We start from the raw sequence: 22,835 nt of genomic DNA, 5'->3' as shown, positions 1-22,835 counted from the left end.
TAGTCTTATATCCTCTGTCAGCTGGCATATTTCACCCCCTTAGAATATACATGGGATGTACATGTGTATTACTGCTGAAAGCTAAAAACTTTTAAATTCAAAACATCAAAAAATAGCTTTCAAATTTATATCATAACAAAGAGGCAAAGCTTTGCATTACAATAAAAGGGTTATTGTATGAATACTGAACAAAAACAAAAATACAATGATGTACAATTAAAATGGCAACGTCAATAGTAAACTATTTTCCAGAGTTTTACGAAAATGGGGGCAACCACTCCAGAGTTATAGTTAGATTCTATGAAACCACCCTTTTTAGTGAACAAAGTCCCTTAACGCTAAATCATGAAATCAAAAAGAAGCTTACATCAATATTAACAATTCACTAAAGTTTCTTTAACATTACTGCAAGCGTTGTTGAGTTTAAGTTAAAAAAAACTATTGAAAAAGAACTATTGAATATTCATAAGATTGTAAGAATGAATAATAAGGCATGTGCGTGAGGTCACTTTTGACACGGCCATTTGCAACCTAACTGTAGTGTGTGTTTGGATGATGTTTAGAATTGTAAAAGTTGTGTTATTTTATTGACGGAGCTTTTTAAATATTATGGACCATTATCAGTGGATGCTATGAAGTATATAACAGACTTTACCCATGGATGAATTCGCATCCGTACACCATGTACTGTGTTGTACCTCTGTTGTATGAAAATATTAGTGTTTTGACCTAATTAACGAAATTTGTCACTGTTTTACAGTTTTACGGATACTAGATTTAATTATTGCTTTACTATTTATACAAATAGCATCGTTGGACGCATTTGGTAGTAAACACTGTTGTACTTGATGAGCTATTCTTTAAAAGCTAACGTGAAATATTAATTTTTACATAATGGTTGCTGGACAAATTTACTAAATATAGCACTGAAACATTTTATCAATGGAATCGCTAGGTTATCAAAGTCAAATATTTTATATATCTTTGTTTGATTTTTCCTTACACAGGGAACATGGGAAGGTAGGTAGTAATATTTTATTTTGGACAGACACCCAATACCTATATCATCACATCAGAAACGTTAACATTTATGTATGTTAGAAGTGAAAGAAAAAAGGAATTTGTTTTTCTTAGATAATATCGTTAAATACTGGTCAGTTTATGAGTAGGTTACTTCTAGCGGAACAGAAAACAAATACATGTATGTATTCAATTCTGGGACTTCAGTCTAATTTCATTGCACAGATTGTAAACTTGTATACACTGTTAATGTAGAAATCCCATTACTCATCAATTAAATCAGGTTCAGGGAAAGCAGATAAACTTCCTTTTGGTTAAATAATTTTGACTTGAACTTTGTGAAACCAATAATTTTCATTTTCTATCTAAATTGTTTCAATGTCAGAATATCCCAACAATCAGCTCTCTGAAACAGCATTAATTTTATCCAGTGTCAGTGCGAAACATTACTTTAAAATGTTAATATTGTTCAGATGAGAATATCATATTGCGTTCGCTTGATTGTATAAATACAACTGACGCTCTTTACTTTACTGTAGCCTATTATCATATATTTACACTTTCTATACATGTACATGGAAGTATTTTCTTTTATACCTTTTCCTGTTTTTATGTACTGCATGCACATGTATCTTATTATGAAACTTATAATGGAGATTTACATGTAACAACCAAAGGAGTTTTCTTCAGATCTATGTAAATTGTATGGAATATGAATATTTTTTTTAAAGACCTTTGCTAATTTCCATTCGTAAGAATTGAAAACATATTCAATGGAAAAGCCCCTTCTGACTAAATTTGATCCTCTTTGAACAATATTTCAACCAACTGTAATGGCAAACAGTCAAGTAGATTTGCCTTTTAATTTTATATTGATGTTTCACATAAAAAAGAAGTAAGAAAGTTCATGGAATATTTATGCTGTATGACTTAATGTAATGTAAACAAAACATTATACATTTAGCTCATATAATTATTTATGTGGTCTTATATCCCCTGTCAGCTGGCATATGTCACCCCCTTAGAATATACATGGGATGTACATGTGTATTACTGCTGAAAGCTAAAAACTTATAAATTCAAAACACCAAAAAATAGCTTTCAAATTTATATCATAACAAAGAGGCAAAGCTTTGCATTACAATAAAAGGGTTATTGTATGAATACTGAACAAAAACAAAAATACAATGATGTACAATTAAAATGGCAACGTCAATAGTAAACTATTTTCCAGAGTTTTACGAAAATGGGGGCAACCACTCCAGAGTTATAGTTAGATTCTATGAAACCACCCTTTTTAGTGAACAAAGTCCCTTAACGCTAAATCATGAAATCAAAAAGAAGCTTACATCAATATTAACAATTCACTAAAGTTGCTTTAACATTACTGCAAGCGTTGTTGAGTTTAAGTTAAAAAAAATTCAGAAAATCACCCAATTATTATACGAATAAAGTAACTCGAAAAATTGAAAAACGTAAATTTAATAAAATCGAAAGAGAGCTCACATCAAGAAAAAAAATCCACGATAGTTTCATACACATTATTTGCAGCATTTTTGAGTTATTGAGTGAATAGTGTGAACGACGGATAGACGGACACCGCTTTACCATAATATGTCCCGTAAAAGAGACCATAAAACACAAAATCATTTTTCGGGTAGGAACATTGTTAATTTATCAATTTCCCTTGAATACCCTTTTTCGCATAATACTGTAAAATCGATAATGGGCCTATGGTCCATTACCACGGTTTTTTATCACTAAAACCAAATGTCTGTGGACGACGACAGTCCCATACCATAAAACACATTTTTTACAATTAGTATAATAGTAGTGAAAGTGTCAAATACAGGGTGTATAAAATGCTTTTGACGATTTTGAAGGCGTGTTTTACTTAGCTGTTATGTTCAGGACCAAAACCATACTCATTTAGAGTGTTGTTTCTGGTCAGGACTTTGAGTCATAAAGTGTCCATAAGTTTGCAATTAAGAATAGCAAGGAGCACAATTTCTGTAGGAATCATTTTTTCTTCAGGTCTGGAAATCCTAGAACTCTGAAATGAAGTTGTATATAAACACGACTTCTCATAAACTTCTCTTTTTCCCGACATTTTTAACCTTTAAGGAAAAGAAGGCAAATGAACTTAAAGACGGGAACGTTTAGTTGTGAGTTTTTAAGCAAGCGTTAACTTATTCAAGCTATGTTTAATAACTCTGTTATTCATTGACTGAACCTTGTTTAATTGAACTATTGAATATTCATAAGATTGTAAGAATGAATAATAAGGCATGTAAGTGAGGTCACTTTTGACACGACAATTTGCAACCTAACTGTAGTGTGTGTTTGGATGATGTTTAGAATTGTAAAAGTTGTGTTATTTTATTGACGGAGCTTTTTAAATATTATGGACCATTATCAGTGGATGCTATGAAGTATATAACAGACTTTACCCATGGATGAATTCGCATCCGTACACCATGTACTGTGTTGTACCTCTGTTGTATGAGAATGTTAGTGTTTTGACCTAATTAACGAAATTTGTCACTGTTTTACTGTTTTACGGATACTAGATTTAATTATTGCTTGACTATTTATAAAAATAGCATCGTTAGACGCATTTGGTAGTAAACATTGTTGTACTTGAGGAGCTATTCTTTAAAAGCTAACGTAAAATATTAAATGTTACATAATGGTTGCTGGACAAATTTACTATATATAGCCTGTGTTTTAGTTCGTCGTTATCGTCGTTCATTAAAAGAACACGACAGGTAATTAGATATTACGTTGTTATATAGTTCATGGTGAAAGCGGTTGTCATTGGAAGCTCGCACATAAATTACCTTAAAAGAAACATATATACATGCATAGACATGAAGTTGATTTTTGAATACATGATGTGCACGTAAAATAACGATCGGAATTAATGTTGGTACTGTGTCGTTGTAAAGGTATTTGCTAGATATTACCGAATTTCATCATGATATAGCAGCATATGACATTAGTAATGGCACTGTGTCAGTCAGTCATGTAGTATTGGCTATAGAGGGTAAGTGAACGTTTTGTTTGCCTCGGGAGTTTCACGTGTAATTCTTGGTCAGGTATTTACCAGAAACAGAGTTCTATCTAGAAGGGGCCTGACCATATTTAAGTACAGTTCAAGAGAAAACAGTAGAATGCCAGGTTACAAAATATATCTTCTCAACTTCCACAAATGACATTTTGGAAACATAGGGGAGTACAGTTTCCATCCTGTAATGTATTAGACCTATCATGTGTACATTTAAATGACTAATACATAAAGTTAGAGGGGACTATTACATCACAAGACAAAACAAGTGATAATTAATTTGTTTGCTTCTCTTAAAATTATGCTACTGATTTGTTATAATGTTATATTTGTAGTTGGTCATAATGATAATACTTAGGGTATGAAAAGTATAAATAATATTTTCACAAACATGTACAATTTCTTCCCATATCAGAAGGGTGCACACATATACAAGTTTTAAAAGACAACATTTGTAAGGAACTACTTGCTGGCCGTTTTTCTGGTCCATTATTGGATCCTCCCTTTTCTAATTTGATGCTTTCACCGCTAGGACTGTGCCAAAAAAGAAGGTAATAAGTTTCGTCTTATTCATCATTTATCATACCCTAGAAGTGATCCAGTAAATGATAACATTCCCGAACAGTTTAGTTCAGTTCAATACACTAAAATTTCAAATGCAATTAGGGGTATACAAAAACTTAAAGTACCGTGCTTTCTGAACAAAACTGACATTTCCAATGTATATAGAAATTTGCTTTTAAGACCAGATGAATATCATTTGTTCGGTTTTAAAGTTAACCCATTGTATTATTAAGTGTCTACCAATGGGTTTTGCCTCTTCATGTCAACTTTTTGACCATTTCAGTACAGCCTTACATTGAATTGGTCAGTAGTACATGACTTAAGGTTTAATATTTCACATTTTAGATGATTTGTTTAGCATTACACAACAACAGAAGCTATGTCAATTATGTTTACAAGAATTTTTGAAAATTTGTGAATTGAAAGGTCACATATTGGCCTAATAAAACAGTTGGGCCGGTGCATTGTATCACTTTTTTAGCTCACCTGGCCGAAGGCCATGTTAGCTATTGCCATCACTTGGCGTCCGTCGTCGTTAACAATTTTTAAAAAATCTTCTCCTCTGACACTACTTGACCAATTGATGCCAAACTTGGTATGAATGTTTCTTGGGGTATCGTGCATAGAACTGATGTGGGGATTTTTGATCCATCGATAAACATGACCGCCGTTACTAAAAATAGAACATAGAGGTCAGACAGTAGTTTTTTGCATATATCTCCAAAACTGTTGAGATCTGTGGTCAAATTTTCATTTTAAACTGGGAAGCCATGTTGGAATTACTATTACCTTTTTTAGATTTTTTTTTTCGCTATTTTTAATGTTATTCTTTCTAAAATCTTCTCCTCTGACACTACTTGACCAATTGAAACCAAACTTGGTATGAATGTTCCTTGGGGTATCCTGCATATAACTGATATAACTGGTTTTTTTGTTCCGTCGAAAAACATGGCTGCCGTTACTAAAAATAGAAAAAAGTGGCCAGACAGTAGTTTTTCACACGTCTCCAAAACAGTCAGGTTTAACAAAATTATTTCTATAGCTGAAATGTCCCTTATAAGGCCTTCAAAAGTCCCCAGGGATTAAAGTTGTCAGGTGACTCCTTGTAAGAGTTATTGCCCTTGAAAGATGAACTTTTACAGTTTTCAGCCAATATCTTGAAATAGATAGAAAGAAACTTACTATCGCTAAAATTATCCTTTCGATAGTCCTTCCAAAGTCTTCTTGAGTCAAAATTGTTGGACAACTTGTTAAATTTATTGCCCTTGAAAGACGAACTTTAACAAGGTGAGCGATCCAGGCTCTTAGGAGCCTCTTGATGTTTTCTTCTAAATCGAAATATTCTTTTTGCAAATGGTAAGAAGAATGTAATTTTTCTAGTGGCTTCATGTTCTAACGAGGGCAATTATAACTTGTGCTATTATTTAAGTAGACTGTAGCTAGTCTTCACAAGAAGGCTGTGTTTCTGTTTTTTGTACTGTTCAATGTTTTTCTATGCAATATATTGTAATGTTGTTTATTTGTTCAATTTTCTACATGTTAATTTCTGAATTTTACTAGCTCATCTGGCCGAAGGCCATGTGAGCTATTGCCACCACTTGGCGTCCGTCGTCGTCGTCGTCGGCGTCGTTAACACTTAAACAAAACGCTTCTCCTCTGAAACCACTTGACTAATTAGAACCAAACTTGGTATGAATGTTCCTTGGGGTATCCAGCATAGAACTGATGTGGGGATTTTTGATTCGTCAAAAACATGACCACCGTTACTAAATATAGAACATAGGGGTCAGACAGTAGTTTTTCACATATATCTCCTAAACTGTTAGGTTTAGCTAAATTCTGACGCAAGTGAAAGTATTTAGCATGATGAGATCTACATCTGGTCAAATTTTGGTTTTAATCGGTTCAGCCATGTTGGAGTTATTGCCCTTTTTCAACGATTTTTGCTATTTCTAATGTTTTTTTCATTAAAAAATCTTCTACTCCGACACTACTTGACCAATTAATACCAAACTTGGTATGAATGTTTTTTGGGGTATCCTGCATAGAATAAAGGTGGGGATTTTTGATTCATCGAAAAACATGGCTGCTGTTACTAAAAATAGAACATAGGGGTCAGACAGTAGTTTTTCACATATATCTCCTACACTGTTAGGTTTAGCTAATTTTGACGTAGCTAAATGGGTTTAGCATGATGAGATCTATCTCGGGTAAAATTTTGGTTAAAATCCGTTAAGCCGTCTTGGAGTTATTGCAATTTTTTTCAACGATTTTTGCTATTTTAATGTTATTTCTTTCAAAAAATCTTCTCCTCTAAAATTACTTGACCAATTGAAACCAAACTAGGTAGGAATGTTTCTTGGGGAATTCTACATTGAACTGATGTGGGGATTTTTTTGTTTATTGAAAAACATGGCCGCCGTTACTAAAAATAGAACATAGAGGTCAGACAGCAGATTTTTGCATATATCTCCAAAACCGTTAAGCGAAATTTTGACATGGATAAAAGTGTTCAGCATGATGATATCTATCTCTGGTGACATTTTGGTTTTAAACTGTTGGAGTTATTGCCCTTTTTCAACGATTTTCGATTTTTGCTATTTTTAATGTTATTTCTTTCAAAAATCTTTTCCTCTGACATTATTTGATCAATTGAAACCAAACTTAGTACAAATGTTCCTTGGTGTATCCTGCATAGAACTGGTGTGGGAATTTTTGATCCGTCAAAAATATGGCAGCCGTTACTAAAAATAGAACATAGGGGTCAGACAATATTTATTTGCATATATCTTCAAAACCGTTAGGTTTAGCCAAATTCTTTCAATACTTGAAATGATCCATATTATTAGGACTACAAAAGTCTTCCGGGATAAAAGTTGTCAGATGACTCCTTGTAAGAGTTAATACCCTTGAAAGGGGGAAAATGACAGTTTTCAGTCAATATATTGAAAACTATGATAGATTAAAAGAAACTTTCAATTGTAGAAAAGATCTTATGATTAGTCCTACCAAAGACTCAGAGTCAAAATTGGTGGACAATTTCTTGTTAAATTTGTTTCCTTTGAAAGGCAAAATTCAACCAGGTGAGCGATTCAGGCTCTTGGGAGCCTATTCTTTTGGTATAGAACTTAATAATGTGAAGCAGGAAGTGAGGTTGCCTATGGACAAATTAATTAAATGTAAAACAATGATACAAGAATTATTGACTAAGAAAAAAAGTAACTTCAAAAGATCTTGAATCGTACTGCGGTTTACTGACAAGGCTATCTTCGATTTACCGCCCATTATTGGCCCTATTCTCAATGACAAAAAGCGTCTTTCCCCCAAATTTATCAAGAATTTCCCAACTGAAGCAAGCATTATAAAATTGTCAATTAATTCATCTGTGGGTAGAATGGAAGTCATATTTTATTGATGAGTTGACAAATCATTATTGTCAGTTTCTCGAGAGCAATTTTAAGATTAGGGAACGAGTAATCAAGGGAACCAAGGTTATAGCGGTAATTAAAAGAATGTAATCCAGGGACAAAGACCAGACATGGAAAACAGACATACACAACAAAGAACATAAAGTAACTAAAATCATACATACAAAGTAACAAAAGCAAATGAGCAACTTGGACTGGGACTGGGAGCATGGACCAGGTGCACCGGTAGGGTAAGCTTCAGAAACGCGTCTATTCTTCAATTTACGACTTTTCACGGCAACCAATTTACAATAATTAATTTTCAAATTTAATAATGATTGCTATGACTTTTCACACATAAATTTCAACATTTAGATTTTAGATTTCAACACATAGGATAAAGATTCACAATAATTCCACACTGAATCATAATTTGATATGTAAATCCCAACATCATTACCATGAGGACACTCTAGATAATCCGTCAGCATTAGCATTTTGTTTGCCTCTTCGGTATTTAATTTCGAATGAGTATGCCTGTAAGGCTAACGACCATCCCAGAAGTCTCTGGTTTTTGTCCTTCAATTTGTTTAGCCATGTTAATATGTTATGATTTGTCTCTATCGTAAATTTGCGTCCATCCAAATAATACGATAGTGATCCAATTGCCATACTATTGCCAATAATTCTTTTTCAATTTTGCTCTCTAGGCAAAAGTTTCTTGCTGAGATAAGCTACAGGGTGTTCTCCATCTCCAAGATGTTGACTTAAACCGGCTCCAATTGCATTCTTGCTAGCGTCTGTCTGAAGAACAAACGGTTTGTCGAAATTGGGAATGACCGAGTAATACAGGCTCGGTAGTAAGCGCTACTTTAATTAGTTTCAATGCTTCAGTCTCACTTGGGTTTCATTTCAGAATGTTAGGTTTATCCTTTTTCAGAAACTCCGTTAACGGAACAGTTATTTTGGCATAGTCTTTGAGGCATTGTCTATAGTATCCTGTAAGTCCCAAGAATGATCTTAAATCCTTATTTATTGGTAATGGGAAATCAATCATTGCTGATATCTTCTTTGGATCAGGTCGAATTTTTCCTGAACCAATTATATGTCCAAGACAGACTATTTCAGAAGCTCCAAGTTTGCATTTCGACAGTCTAATTGTATGTCCTGCCTCTTTGATTCGATCTAAAACATCCCTGATGTGATTCAAGTGATTGTCCCAATTGACACTAAAACAACAATATCATCAAAGCGACTGCATAGTTGTCCATGACACGGTCCTTAAGTCTCGCAAAAGTTGCTGGGGAGGTCTTCATTCCAAATGGCATAAATTCGAACTCATTTAATCCATATGGAGTTACAAAAGCATATTTTTCTTTTGCATCTTTGGCCAATGGAATTTGGTAATATCCTTTAGACAAGTCAAATTGACTCAGGTACTTTGCTGTCCCAATTCTCTTAAAGACTTCACTGATACGAGGTATCGGATAATTGTCAGATACACTAATGTGGTTGAGCTTTCTGTAATCAATACATATTGTGATTGATTGATCAGGCTTAGTGACTAATACAATAGGCGAAGAATAAGCACTCTTTGATGGTTTTATAATTCCTTGTTTAAGCATATCCTCGAGTTGATTTTTTCACAGCTTCATGTTTAGCCACTGGGATTCGGTATGGTCTCTGAGATATTGGTGAATCAGTTGTTGTACGGATGCTATGTGTGGCTAATGAGCATTTTCCTGGTGTTGTTGTGAAAACATCCTCATAAATTTGGCGTATTTCTTTTTTAACTTTGCTTTTTGTCCACTATTTAAGTACTGGTTAACAACGATGTTAGTCAAAGATTCAATATGATCATTTGGGAAAATTTGCTCTATTTGATTTTCGGCTTCTCCACTGAGCTGCCATTTTCTTTGTATCTGATGAAAGTAACACTAATACATCATCGCCTGCAGTAAAACCTCTCTGTACTGTTGATCGATCATACCATTTCTTTACTTGCTGTTTTCGACGCTCAAGGTTTTCCTTCACTAAACTTGTCATATCAGCAAGCTTTTCCTTTATGTTGACTACATGCTCAATTACACATTTGTTGACTGATCCCTCTCCAGTCATATAATCCCTCAATACTTGAGTGGGCCCTCACACAGGCCAACTGTATAAAAGTTCAAAAGGTGCAAAACGAGTTTCTACATGCGGCACTTCCCTGTATGCGAAAAGTACATAGGGTAGTAATACATCCCAATTAACTTTCTGTTCAACACACAACTTCTTGAGCATAGATTTCAAAGGTCCATTAAAACATTCAGTTTTACCATTTGACTCTGGGTGATATGGTGATGTAGTTATACCTCTCCTTTTAAGAAAGTCATACAACTGTTTCAAAATTTCACTTGTAAAGATTGAACCTTGATCCGTCAAGATGGTTTTAACAATTCATACTCTGCTGAATAGTTCAATCAAACAATTTGCCTCATTCTCAGCATCACAGCTTTTTAACGCAAAAGCTTCTGGATATCGAGTATCATCATTCACGATAGTAAGGATAAATCTGTTTCCCTTTGTAGTGCGATTTAAAGGTTCAACTATATCCATAGATATCTTACTAAATGGTTCCCTTACAACAGGTGTAGTAATCATTGAAGCCCTCACATTACTTCGTTTTGCTACTTTCTGACACGAATCACAGGAGGAACAATGTTCACTCACATTTCTGAAAATACCTGGTCAGTAAAAAGCTTTCAAAATTCTCTCCTTGGTCTTCTCAACGCTAAGATGACCAGCTAGAGGTTGATCATGTGCTAATTTAATCACAGCGTCACGTAGGCATGCAGGTAAAACAACTTGATGCCATACCTTAGCATTGTCAGCTGATGTCCACTTTCTACGCAAAATATCCTGATCCCAATAAAATGCTTTTGGAATATTTTCTACGCATGCAGATTTTTCATAGTCTTGCTCCTTGCAATTTCTAAGTGTCGGATCTTCCTTTTGCAGCCGGGTCAATATTTCTGCATTAACTATGCTAATGTCCTTTGTTGCCGGAATCTGATCATCTCGAACATCATCTGAATCATCTTTATCAACGACTGCATTTTTCTCTGGTTCATCAGTTTTCTTTACCAAACCAATCCTGAGGAATAACTCCACAGTCTTTCATCTTTTCACAAGATTTCTGCTCCTGGAGTTTCTCCTTCTGGTACTGCGATCTAGAAACCACATTTATCTGTTTCCTATTAATGATATCCATGCCTAATAAGGCATCCTCCATTAAATCCGGAACCAGTCCAACTTTTGCATGACCTTAATAATATGGAGTATCAAGCTTCACAATAGCTAACTTTGCTTCAAACGGTTGCCCAAAGGCTGTGTATAAAGTTGTTTTCTGTCCATCCAAGACACAACTTTTATCCCCTAAGTTTTCACGAAGTAAAGTCATTGACGCACCAGTGTCCTTTACAAATGATACTTCACGTTGGTTGACTTTCACAAGGATATATATAAATCCATCATTAACATTTGTCAAGCTTGTTGCTAAGTTGATTTTTCCAGGACATTTGTTGGCATAGTGTCCCCATTGCTTGCATTTAAAACACTTAATATCCTTTGATTTAGCATTAGATTTTTCCTGTGTCTTATTGTTTGTGTTGTTTGAATTGTAAGTAGTTTTCTTTGATTATCCTGGTGTTTCGGATTAGGCATTATTATATAATCTTCGGCTGCCTCAACAACTGATCCTTTCCCTTCATTTCGTCTAATCCACTGCGCCTGTGTAGGAGATACGGCTTTCAAAAAAGAACTCGTTTCTCAAAATTTCAATCGGATCTTTATCCTGAATACAACGAAGCAAGTCTATTGCTATCCCGGACATTATAGAACGATATGTCTCATTTGGTTCTCTTTTAATGTTTATTAACTCATTGAAGTATTCATGTGGGCGTTTTCCATGACGGTCAGTTAATGCCTTCTTTAATTCTTCATGCAAAGATGATGCTTGCGGCGAAATATATCGTGCATCGCCATTCAATAAAGTTCTAAGTTGAAGCAATCTAAGCTGCTATTCGACTTGGCCTGATCTGCTACTGCATCAAACTCTGATAAAAATGTTAAAATGTCATCATGCTTCGGATCAAATGGTTGGAGTTTAACTTTAAACGGAAGAGTGGCACATTCAATCTTTTTATTTTCCTGTTCAGTCTGTTGTAATTTAATCCTTTCTCTTTCAATTTTCAGTTTTTCCATTTCAACTGCTAATTTTTCCCTTTCAAGTGCGAGTTTTTCTCGTTCTAGTTCAATGTTCTCTTTTGTTGGCTCCATCCTTTTTCGATTTGATTTTCACAGGTCCTTTCGGTTGCGAATATAGGTTGATCATTTTCATCTGATTCCTGTTGATGTTTATCTTCAATAAAATTTATCAATTTATCAGTAGCTATTCTTCTAGGCCTACTCTTTGCTATTAAATCATCATTTGCAGTTCTGATGTTTCACTTAAGTCCACGGATGCCATGTTCAAGAATAATACTATTTCAAATTCCACTTAGAAAAACAATTGTCTGAAATAACCGTGTTAGTTCTTGCATAAAAATATCCGTATCACTGCAACCAGATATGTTACATGTAAATTTCTTTAATCACTTAAGCAATAACTAAACAAACCCATATTAAAGTCTGACAATTTATATACTAAAATTCCGTGGTTAGTGTAACATATGAAAAACATGTGAAAGCATCTGCAAATAACTGAGAACTAACTTAAATGTGGGAAGTCCTAACTTTATATTTACTGGTAGAATTACAAGAACAAAAATATTTGCTGATTCTGCAGAATACATAGTTCTACCTGAACAAGGTTTGGTCCTGTATAAACAAAAGGTCAGTTGAAACATAATTCATAATTGGACCTGTCACTGTATCACCACTGGAGGTTGCAGTTCATCAACAGGCATATACTTCACTCTGTTTTACAATTATGGTTCGAGATCACAATTAATTCCCCTTGACTTTTCGTTGTATACGAATATAGTTCCTTTTTTTTAGTGTGTTTCTTAGGACATTTGGCAGTGGTCACTTTTCATGCCTACGGGGTCTCCGAAGCAAAGTTGCTAAAAATAAAATATGATGGTGAATTTTTCTGGCACTCTTACAGAAACCTGCTTTTATACATGTTTCAATTTTGGTGAAGTTTGAAGCGGTGGAATTTTTTTTTATGTCAAGATGGGTCTGTTGAAATGCACTACGAAATTAATTGTGTCCTCGTACCTTATAATCACTGATAAGAACATATATTATGATTATGAGCAAGTCCAGTTATCAGTCTGTGCATATATCTAATGTCTGTTAATTAGTAGGTCACTTCACTGTTCTGCAGTTCAACAAGCCATTATCATCATTGAAAACAAAATAATCACTAGAGAAAGTGTTTTGTCCAATTTTCAGTCCTAACAGTGTCATCCAACTAGACAACTAGAAACACCTGCATCTTCAACTCGACACAAGCAATCACTTGAAAGATACTCTTACATGACTTGTATGAATAGTAATGTTCAGACAGTTACAGATTCAAAGTGAAAATCAGTGACCAACAACCGAATGACATTGTAGAAGACTTCAAAACAAGAAAAAACTGTCTTTGTGATTGGTGAAAATTCAATAATACAATAAATTTAAACATGATTTTATTTGTTAGTTTTTTCCCAATTGATGAAAAATTCCCAATCTCAGGGGTAGGGGCCTTATTTAAAAAAACGAAAAAAGCCCTGACTGAATTTTACTTGCCAGGTAGTTTTACCAGATCAAATATGGAGATTGTATAAAGTCAGAATATTGAAGTCTTCGAATTGTGTCCTATTTTGTTGGGAGTGTTCGAATTGTGTCCTATTTTGTTGGGAGTGGAAATTTGAGGCCCAAACACGGTAAATTAAACAGTATGTTTGTGACGATGATGTTCACATTTTAAATAAGAACACAATTAAGGGCAATGTTATGGTGGGTTTAGTTCGTCGATTAATTTTAGTGTCCTTATATCATAACATTTTGTTAGAGTAATCAAAGGAATCAAGGTTATAGCGGTAATCAAAGGAAGGTAAGCCAGGGACAAAGACCAGACATGGAAAAACAGGCATACACAACAAAGAACATAAAGTAACTAAAATCATACATACAAAGTAACACAAGCAAATGAACAACTCGGACTCCACTAAAAACTGGGAGCATGGACCAGGTGCACCGGTAGTGTAAGCGTCCTCTGTTTTTCTAGAAATACATGCCGAGTTGCTCATAAAAAGTCAAGTTGGGGGTAGACAAACGAGGAAAGGAAAACTATGACCCATTGAATAAATCAGTTTTCATGGTGCTGATGGATACACCATAACGATCCACGAGTTCATGGTGACGACCATAAAACTTCAGTAGTGATGACTTCAATCTTGTAGCAACATAACCCTGTTCCAGAAGCCTATTTGTTAGAGTTCCAGCGCAATACAAAAAGTCTGCGTATTTTCGGCAAGCTCTGGCATAACGTATGGGTTGTGAAATGAACACTCCATTACCCAGGTGCTGAAGGGATGTTGCCACAGATGAAAGGAAAGTTGACAATTTTGAATGAAAAGTCATCACGTGTGTCGTAAAGTTTGATCAATAGTTTTCCTTTACCATCGATTTCTAAGTGTAGGTCAAGATATGAAGCCGACTTCACAGTGTCTGTAGTATCCTTTATCTCAAGTTCTTTGAGGTAGATGCGATATATCAAATACCCGAAATTAGGATTGTTTAAAGATAATACGTCATCTATATAGCGGAAACTGAGATAAAAGGATCTAGCTCAACGATATTCTTTCTTTCGGATCAGATCAGCTATAAAGTCGGCCTCATAAGAGTGAAGGAAAATGTCAGCAAGTAAAGGAGCACAATTTGTTCCCATTGGAATGCCGACCGTTTGTTGAAAAACACGTCCACCACACTGGACAAATATGTTGTCGATTAAAAATTACAGCATTTGTAAACATCTTCCTCTGTATATTTGGAAGATGATGTGGAATTATTTCTTACAAAGTATGAGGAATTTCTTCCAAGAACTATATATTTGTATCTAGGTGTTAACTGCAAAACACACACCTAAAATTCTTAATACAGCCAGTGATGCTCTTTCACGGTTTCAGATGACCAAGTTTCGAGAGGTGATACCAGGGTCAGATTTGGAACCGACAACAATACCACAAGTCCCACTGTGTGAAAATTCCAACTGACCGTAGATAATTTATTACACCATCTTTAGCAGCTTCAACAAAACGAAACTATTTTCACGTATACTCAGACTTTTTGCAGGATTTGTAGGATGTTTTTTCTGAGAAAGATGCTGTCATACCAGTAGTTATTAATACAGTTTCTCTTTATTTTGCATATGTATATATATATATATATATGACAAAGGCTTCGCAGCATCCAAGATTTCAACATATAATTCATCCATATCTTACTTTCATTAACTGAAGTATTGTGTTGACCCCACATCAGTCTTTCTGATTGGGACATTAATCTATGGTATGAAAAAAAACAACATACTTCGTTTGACACCAAATAATAATGTCATGGACAGCGAAGGTGGGGATCAACTATTTGCCACAGAATTTGGCTACTAGGAGCACAATTTCCCCACCCGAAAATGCATACACATTGGACCAAAACAGAACGGTCCTACAATATTTATAGCATCTGTATTATTAAAGTGACCACCAAAACCCTACGTTCAAGTAGAAACAAGTTTTATTTGAACCGTTTCTAGAATGCATTCGAAAAAGTATGTACAGTAAGATCTAAAAATGTAATACTGAACATACATTGTAATTATAACACTTAAAAATGTTTTTTAAACACATACCATACATTCAATGCAAAATTGTAAATGCAGTGGGCAAATTGTTAGGTTTCGTCAATCCTACAGCCCATGTGACTGCTGCTCCTGCTCGTCAATAAAAAGAACTTTTACTAAATGTAGGAAAACACCAGTACACTTTAAAAAATGGGAGAGTATGTGAGCCCAATAGATATTATAACTTGCATTAATAGTTTGTAAACAAAGTATTGTCAACTTTTTGAACAACAAATCTGGTCTCAAATATTTAAAAAAAAAAAGGCATTGAATTTTCATCGCCCTAAAAACTTGTTTGAGCATACGATTTACCTTTAGACAATGCCTTTTCTGGCTGCTGTTATACGGAAAGAATGTCCTTTATACTTATGAGGGGAAAGGCCAATAAATTGTAAAGACTTATTCAAAACATCAATAAACTGTGATCGAGAAACAGCAGAACCATTCAAATGACAAAACAAAGATCCTTAGGCGACAGCTTTTCGTACCCTAATGTAATTTTCTGAACGTGCGACAGGGCATATAACTCATTTTTGTGGGGTAATTAAGAAATAATGCTGTTAACAAAGGACTGAATGTTTATACGATCTAAAATAAATCATCACTCCGTCAGGCTTGAAAGTGATTTTAGCCAATTTAATCCAATGGTCTGAACTTCCTGTATCTGTTGATCGTTGCGTGGATTCGCCTATCCGTAGAAAACCATAAAACGCTGATAAAAACATTGCTTTGAACATGCACCTATAGTAGAGAATATTAAGTTTTGATCAATTGCCTGAACCAACCTATTTAGAATTTACCTAGTTATTGGCAGCCTGGTGTCTTTTTGTAGTTTGTTTCCTTAATTAATGTTATGTCTTTAAAAATGAGCTTGCTGCATACACTTTTTAATACCAACACATTGTCAGAGCCACAGTCAATTAAAAAGAAACCTTAGAAATGATAGAAATACATCAGTTACACACCCCTATGGTTAAGTCTCTATATAGAAAGGAGGAGCATAAATAATTTCCAAGCAGTAATATAACTTCTATATCTTCAGATACTGTAAAATATACAACAAAATATTGTAGGGTGATACAAAAATGCATGTATAAAGTTAAGGAACAAATGAAAGGGTCTCATTAGTTTGGTTCACACTCTCATTTTCAATGTTTAAATTTTCTGTGTTGAGATTTTAAGAGTTTTTGTGTTATTAATTTCCTTGTGCTTCAAAGGCCTAAATACGAAAATAGAATTTGACTATTTTGCGGGAACTATTAATTCATGTAATTAACACATTAATTTGGATAATATCGATAAGGAAAACATTGATATTCAGTACCAAAAGTACTTATTTTTTTTATAATTTAAGCCTATTAGGCCGTCTGAGTTCCTTCCCCTTAATGCTACTACTATGATCATGAGTTATACATGTAAAACAATTAATCAGTTTATAAAGAATAATCGTGAGAAAGAGTTTTTTTTCAATGCGATAGTACTGCGCAACAGTGCCCTCAATTTTTTTTAATTTGGAAAATTAATTTATGAATTTTAACTAATGCAACTTACATGTAGATTAGGGGAGGTTGGTGGCATTTAAACACTCCAGTACTTCTATGACTATAAAGAATTACTATCAAACTTCAACTTTTACCAAGGTTAGTATCGTTTAATTAGATAATTCTATTACACCATCATTACTCCGGTCTTAAATGAGACTTTAAAGCAAACGCAAAATGTTTTTCCATACACAGTTATTTAGACTTGCTACAAGTCTCTCTGTAATATACATTTTATTTGATTAAATATCATTACTATCAAATATTCATTCACTATCCCGCTGCTATGCAGAACGAACACTGTGAGCCTTGTAAAATCGAGTGTCTATATCTGACAACATTAAAACCTATTTTTACCCAATTGGAAATATTACTACTTTTCACTGGTTTAAACGGGTTTTAGTATTATGAAACCAATGTTTAATGTACTCCTTCAGCACAGTATAAACACGAAGTCTACGATCAGGCAGGTATGGTTTTAAAACTACAGGCGGATTATTATATCCAGATCCAATCTATTTTATTAGATGAACCAAATGAAAATTAATTTGAATGTTCAACATGCGAATTGTCTGGACTCTTGCACCATTCGTTAAGCTAATAAGCATTACAAGTTTTATAGTTAAGTTTTTCAATGACAACTCAAAAAGAAGAGATAAAGTTTTCATTTAAACATGTTGACTGCCTTTAAATTGTGATTTAAAAGACATAAATGCATGAAAAAATAGCTAGTAATTCTAGAAATTTATGTGATTATTCTGTTCAGTTTCTCACCTATTTTAATGTCATTTAATACTGCACCATTACCTTGGGTTGAGACATCACATTTCAAAAATTTGTCAGGGTTTGATATCGGAATGTGGAGATTTTTTATTTGCCAAGATATCTCTTTTTTATATTATTAGAAATAGGAATTATACTATCAAAAAAACCTTTTGCTACGTTTGATGCATGTTGTTTTTTAATTTCTGTATCCTTATTGTGACGACCATATTCAACAGCGGGAAATGATGATATAATAAGACAAATATTTGTGTTACTTCTCATTTTGACACATGGCTATTCTGAATAAGCTTACTAATTTCATTAACTAGTTGTTTTTCCCATCTGGAAGATTTACAATCATTCTCTATGAATCTATAATAAAACCAAGAAACACAATTTTCTGAGTTGGTTCAAATATAGATTTTTCCTCCTGATGAACATGTAAATAAATTAACTATTTCAGTAACATTGATTGTGCATTCCTGGTATGTATCCCAAATAGGAGAGAGTCGTTTGTGTAGCTCTTGTATTAATGGCCATAATTTCTCAATTTAGCATATACCACCTTCATGATTTTTGTAAGCAGTCTTGAATCCGAACCTATACCATTTGGTAAGCAAGAGTATTTATAAATCTTATTTTACCATACGCTGTGTTAATTGTTCGTGGGGTACCCATTTTCGTGGATTTCGTGGGTTTGGTAAACCACAAAATTTGGTTTCCAACAAAAAAAAAGGAAATTCTCCATTCGTTTTGTATGGTAGAGTTGTCAAATCCACGAATTGAAGAATCTACGAACAGATAATTTTCCCTAAATCATGAAAATTGGTACCCACAAAAAAGTACTTTCAAAGTAAATCTTAGATATTTTCTAAAATTTCTGTACATTTGAAGAGAATAATGTGCGTGGCGTAAATGTAAACTAACCATGTATGAATTTGACTTGACAAGGTTAATTGCGAATCTAATGTATCCATTTGACAATTGCGATACTGAATATATTTATTTAATAGTTTTGGTTTAATTTTTTTTTTGAAAATCACGTAAATTTAACTGAGATAATATCATCATACGTAAAGAAAAGACATAGATGAATACAGCATAATACCTTTACCATTATACGTTTGCAAGTTCGTTTTTTCTGTTCTTTGTAAAAATGGATTGAGTAAGATTCTGTCAGCATAAAACAGGTGCCTAATATAGAACCCTCGCGAGCTACACATGGCTATTTTTTAAATGGAAAATAAAACACTTACCTGATCATATGTCAATATTTCTTTTATGTCATGCACTAATTTTCTGCACAACAGTGGAATAGACGAATATACAGGTAACCGACAACTTATAATAATTATCAATCTAGAATGCACTTCCACTAATGCTCGAAATTATTATTGTAAATTCAAGTTCATCATTTTAAATTATGGATGGAAAAATATCATGATACACACATTCAAGTAACTATCACTTCGATTGTAAAAAGTATTCAACATTGTATTGAAACAGCCATTTTCCTTCAAAATCAATTCAAACCTTCCTATAACGGTATTGCACGTTTTTATGGCACGTACAACTTTTCTACTGCTTCTTTGTACGTGTTTTTTTTTGCATGTTCCGTGTTGTGTGCGTCTATTTTCTCTGGGTAGTGTTAATCCTTGGTATGCATTCTTCTGGTTACCGCTCAAATCTAAGTTCCCTAGATTACTCTCGCGTTATGGGTCATTTAAGCATTCCTTTTACCGTTAAATCCTGAAACATTAATGGGTCATTTTCAGCTTCAATGGATTTTTAGTGCATGACCACAGCTTTTTACAAACACTAAAAAAAAGTTATCTATGGACGACAACATAAGTATACCATTGGCATGTCTTGCAATCAATATAATAGACCAATAGTTAAGGGTGAAAGGGAAGGGTATAAAATGTTTTTGTTGATTTTTGAGGGATGTTTGCATGGATGTATTTTACTTTTCGTATTTATGTCCATTTACTTATTTAGGTAAGTGTGTTGTTTCTAGTCGGGGACTTTTGAGTTTTTTATACAGAATCCAAGAGGATGATAATTAAGGATAACATGGGACACATGTTCTGTAGGAATCCTTTTCTTCAAATGCAATAACTCTAAATATTTATGAATTTATGTCGTTTGTCCGACATTTTAAATCTTTAAGGGAATGAAGGCAAAAAAAACAACTTAAGGATGGAAACACATCAATATTGGATCTTCGGATACTGGAAAGTAAAAAAAAACATATATATATATGAATCTACCAACCAGCAAACTTAATGGGTATCGGATCGTGGAGTCATGACGATGCAGCACAAACAAACAAAAAATATAAGTCTAAAGGATTGTACAACGATACCGATAAAGATGTTAATACACTATAATAAAATATATAATGAGCAAAATTTTCAGTCAACAAATGAGCTTCTTTGGTGCCTTAAATAAACTGAGTGTGTATGAAAGTAAATGGTCTGTGAACACAACTCACTACCTAATCAGGTAATAACTGTGACGTATAAAATTTTTTTGCCAGTTAACAAAGATCTTGAACATTGTGTTATACACACACGTTGTGTGTTGATCTTAAACACTGAACTATAAAACTAAAAATATTTACAAACACTGTAATAAGAAACTATACAAAATAGGAAGAACTTAATGTTTTTGTTAATTCCGTGTGCATGTAAAACACGGAGTTCTTTTATCAAAAATCCCTCCGGTTTCAATCTCTGTAGATCGCTCCAGGTCGTGTTTTGTTCCACGATGATTTTCATTTTGTTGAAATCATCGAGGCAGTGGTTTGGTAATCTGAACTGTTGACTCACTGGGAGTAAAAGCTTTTTTGTTAGGTGACCCCTGTGCCCGTTCAAGCGCTTGTGAAAAGGCTGTTTAGATTCACCAACATATTGAAGGCCACAGATGGGACAGTGGAGCAAATATATTACATTATATTGCATATTACATCACACAAACGTCTCAGAATGTGACGACTCTATGCGCTACACTGCTCCATCGCATTAAATATAGCCTAGCTGGCTGAGTGGTCTAGGGCGCTGGACTTTGTACAGGCGGTGTTATCATAAATATCAGCGGTACGAGTTTGAGTCCCGCGGAGGGAACGACCAAAAATTTGCCTGGCAAATTTGACAGTTCTAACATTGTTTGGAATTTTGTAAGGGGTTTATCGTAGTAGATCTATAAAGCAAATGTATGCGTGCAAAGAGACTCGTCAGTATGATTCACACTCTCCTTTTCTATATTTAATATTTTTATATTGAGATTTTATGAATTATTTTGCAGGTACTTATTTTTTGTATTCAATATAATTTGGATTATATTTATAAGGAAAACTCTAAAAATTGAGTTAACTTTATGAGTTCCGTACCACTATATATGCAAATTAAGGTCGAATTAAATAATAGCTGTGTTTCTTATTACCCTACCCTGCATTTTCTTCGCCTAAAAATGTACCCTTAGCATTACTTAAAGGATATTTTCCTGCCATTATTCAACAAGACTAATAAGGTCAGAATGTTTCTTCCTTAGACTAATTTACAAAAAAATGACTTCAGCATGGTACCATGATGTCTGCAAAATTTATTTTGGTCCCATAGAAATAGAAGGAGAAATGTACTATGAGACCTCAAATTATTTTTTTCTGTCCACAAAAAATTTTTTTCGGTTTTTATTCATTATATTGTTAATATCAGGTGAAAATTGAGGAACCTTCGTGAACGCCCTCACATACACCACGCACCAACATTTTGGATCTTTACCATTTCCAAAGTCAAAGGGCCACAATTTCAACAAGAATCAGCGGTGCAAAACGAAACAAAATTTGATTTGTAACTTATGGTGATACACTCGCCAATTAATGTTAAGCTAAAATATGGCAAGACTCCAGAAAAGACGTGCAAAAATTTAAATCATTTTTACGAAATCTCGCATCCGAAGGCCTTGAATTCCGTAAATATCAGCAGAGCGGAACGAAACGTACACTCAATCTGTAACTCATGAGTGTAGACTCACAAAAAAATCAGCTCAAATCTACAAGGTTTCAGAAAAAAAAGTGCAGAGAACAATTATGTTTGACTGACGTTGGGTAGAAACATTTATACAATAGTTGTTGATAAACTGGTCAATATCGTGATATTTAAACTGCCAGAGAACAGTGGTATTGACTTAGACAGCGATAATGACTGAGCACCAGGCGATAAGTTATTACGTTTATTTCATTGAGGAACCGTATCCTTGATTTTTTTTTCAGAAAACGATGCAATTCGTGTTTCTGCGTCAGGAGCAGACGTGCGGCTCGCCATATTTACATTGACAACTGCTTGAACACGAATGCGTTCAAATAAGGGGATGTAACTATTAAACTCGTAAACGGGCATTACCACGATGTGATAATGCCCGAGGACATTATTGTACTGACTGGTCAAACTTTTCACTGCAGATTTATTAATATCGCGTGAAAAGGTTTTATCCAATTGAAATTACTGATTTTTCACTGATGTGAAATAAAACATCTTGTTACATGTGGTATATAACTAACATAAGTCAGTTACGTTTTTAATTATTAGTGACTGGAATCA

The 22,835-nt window shown here is 34.0% G+C and overlaps 1 protein-coding gene across 5 annotated transcripts in view; it reads left to right on the top strand.

Moving 5' to 3' along the window:
* Nucleotides 1–523: 523 nt before the first annotated feature.
* Nucleotides 524–22,835, top strand: part of LOC148624970 (uncharacterized) — a 48,510-nt gene continuing 26,198 nt past the window's right edge. For 2 of the 5 annotated variants that reach the window (XR_015919819.1, XM_088568135.1), the window contains exon 1: nt 524–1,020. Coding sequence is in view for 1 of the 5 variants with exons in the window: in XM_088568135.1 (XP_088424261.1) it covers nt 1,013–1,020 (8 nt within the window). In the remaining 4 variants the exon portion in view is untranslated. The other 3 variants (XR_015919821.1, XR_015919820.1, XM_088568136.1) reach the window with 3 other exon arrangements.

The sequence above is a fragment of the Perna viridis genome, chromosome 2, assembly GCF_037379345.1.
Source record: "Perna viridis isolate PV_CMFRI_1.1 ecotype Kerala chromosome 2, ASM3737934v1, whole genome shotgun sequence".
NCBI lineage: Eukaryota > Metazoa > Mollusca > Bivalvia > Mytilida > Mytilidae > Perna > Perna viridis.
This window is presented reverse-complemented; position numbering and strand designations above follow the sequence as displayed.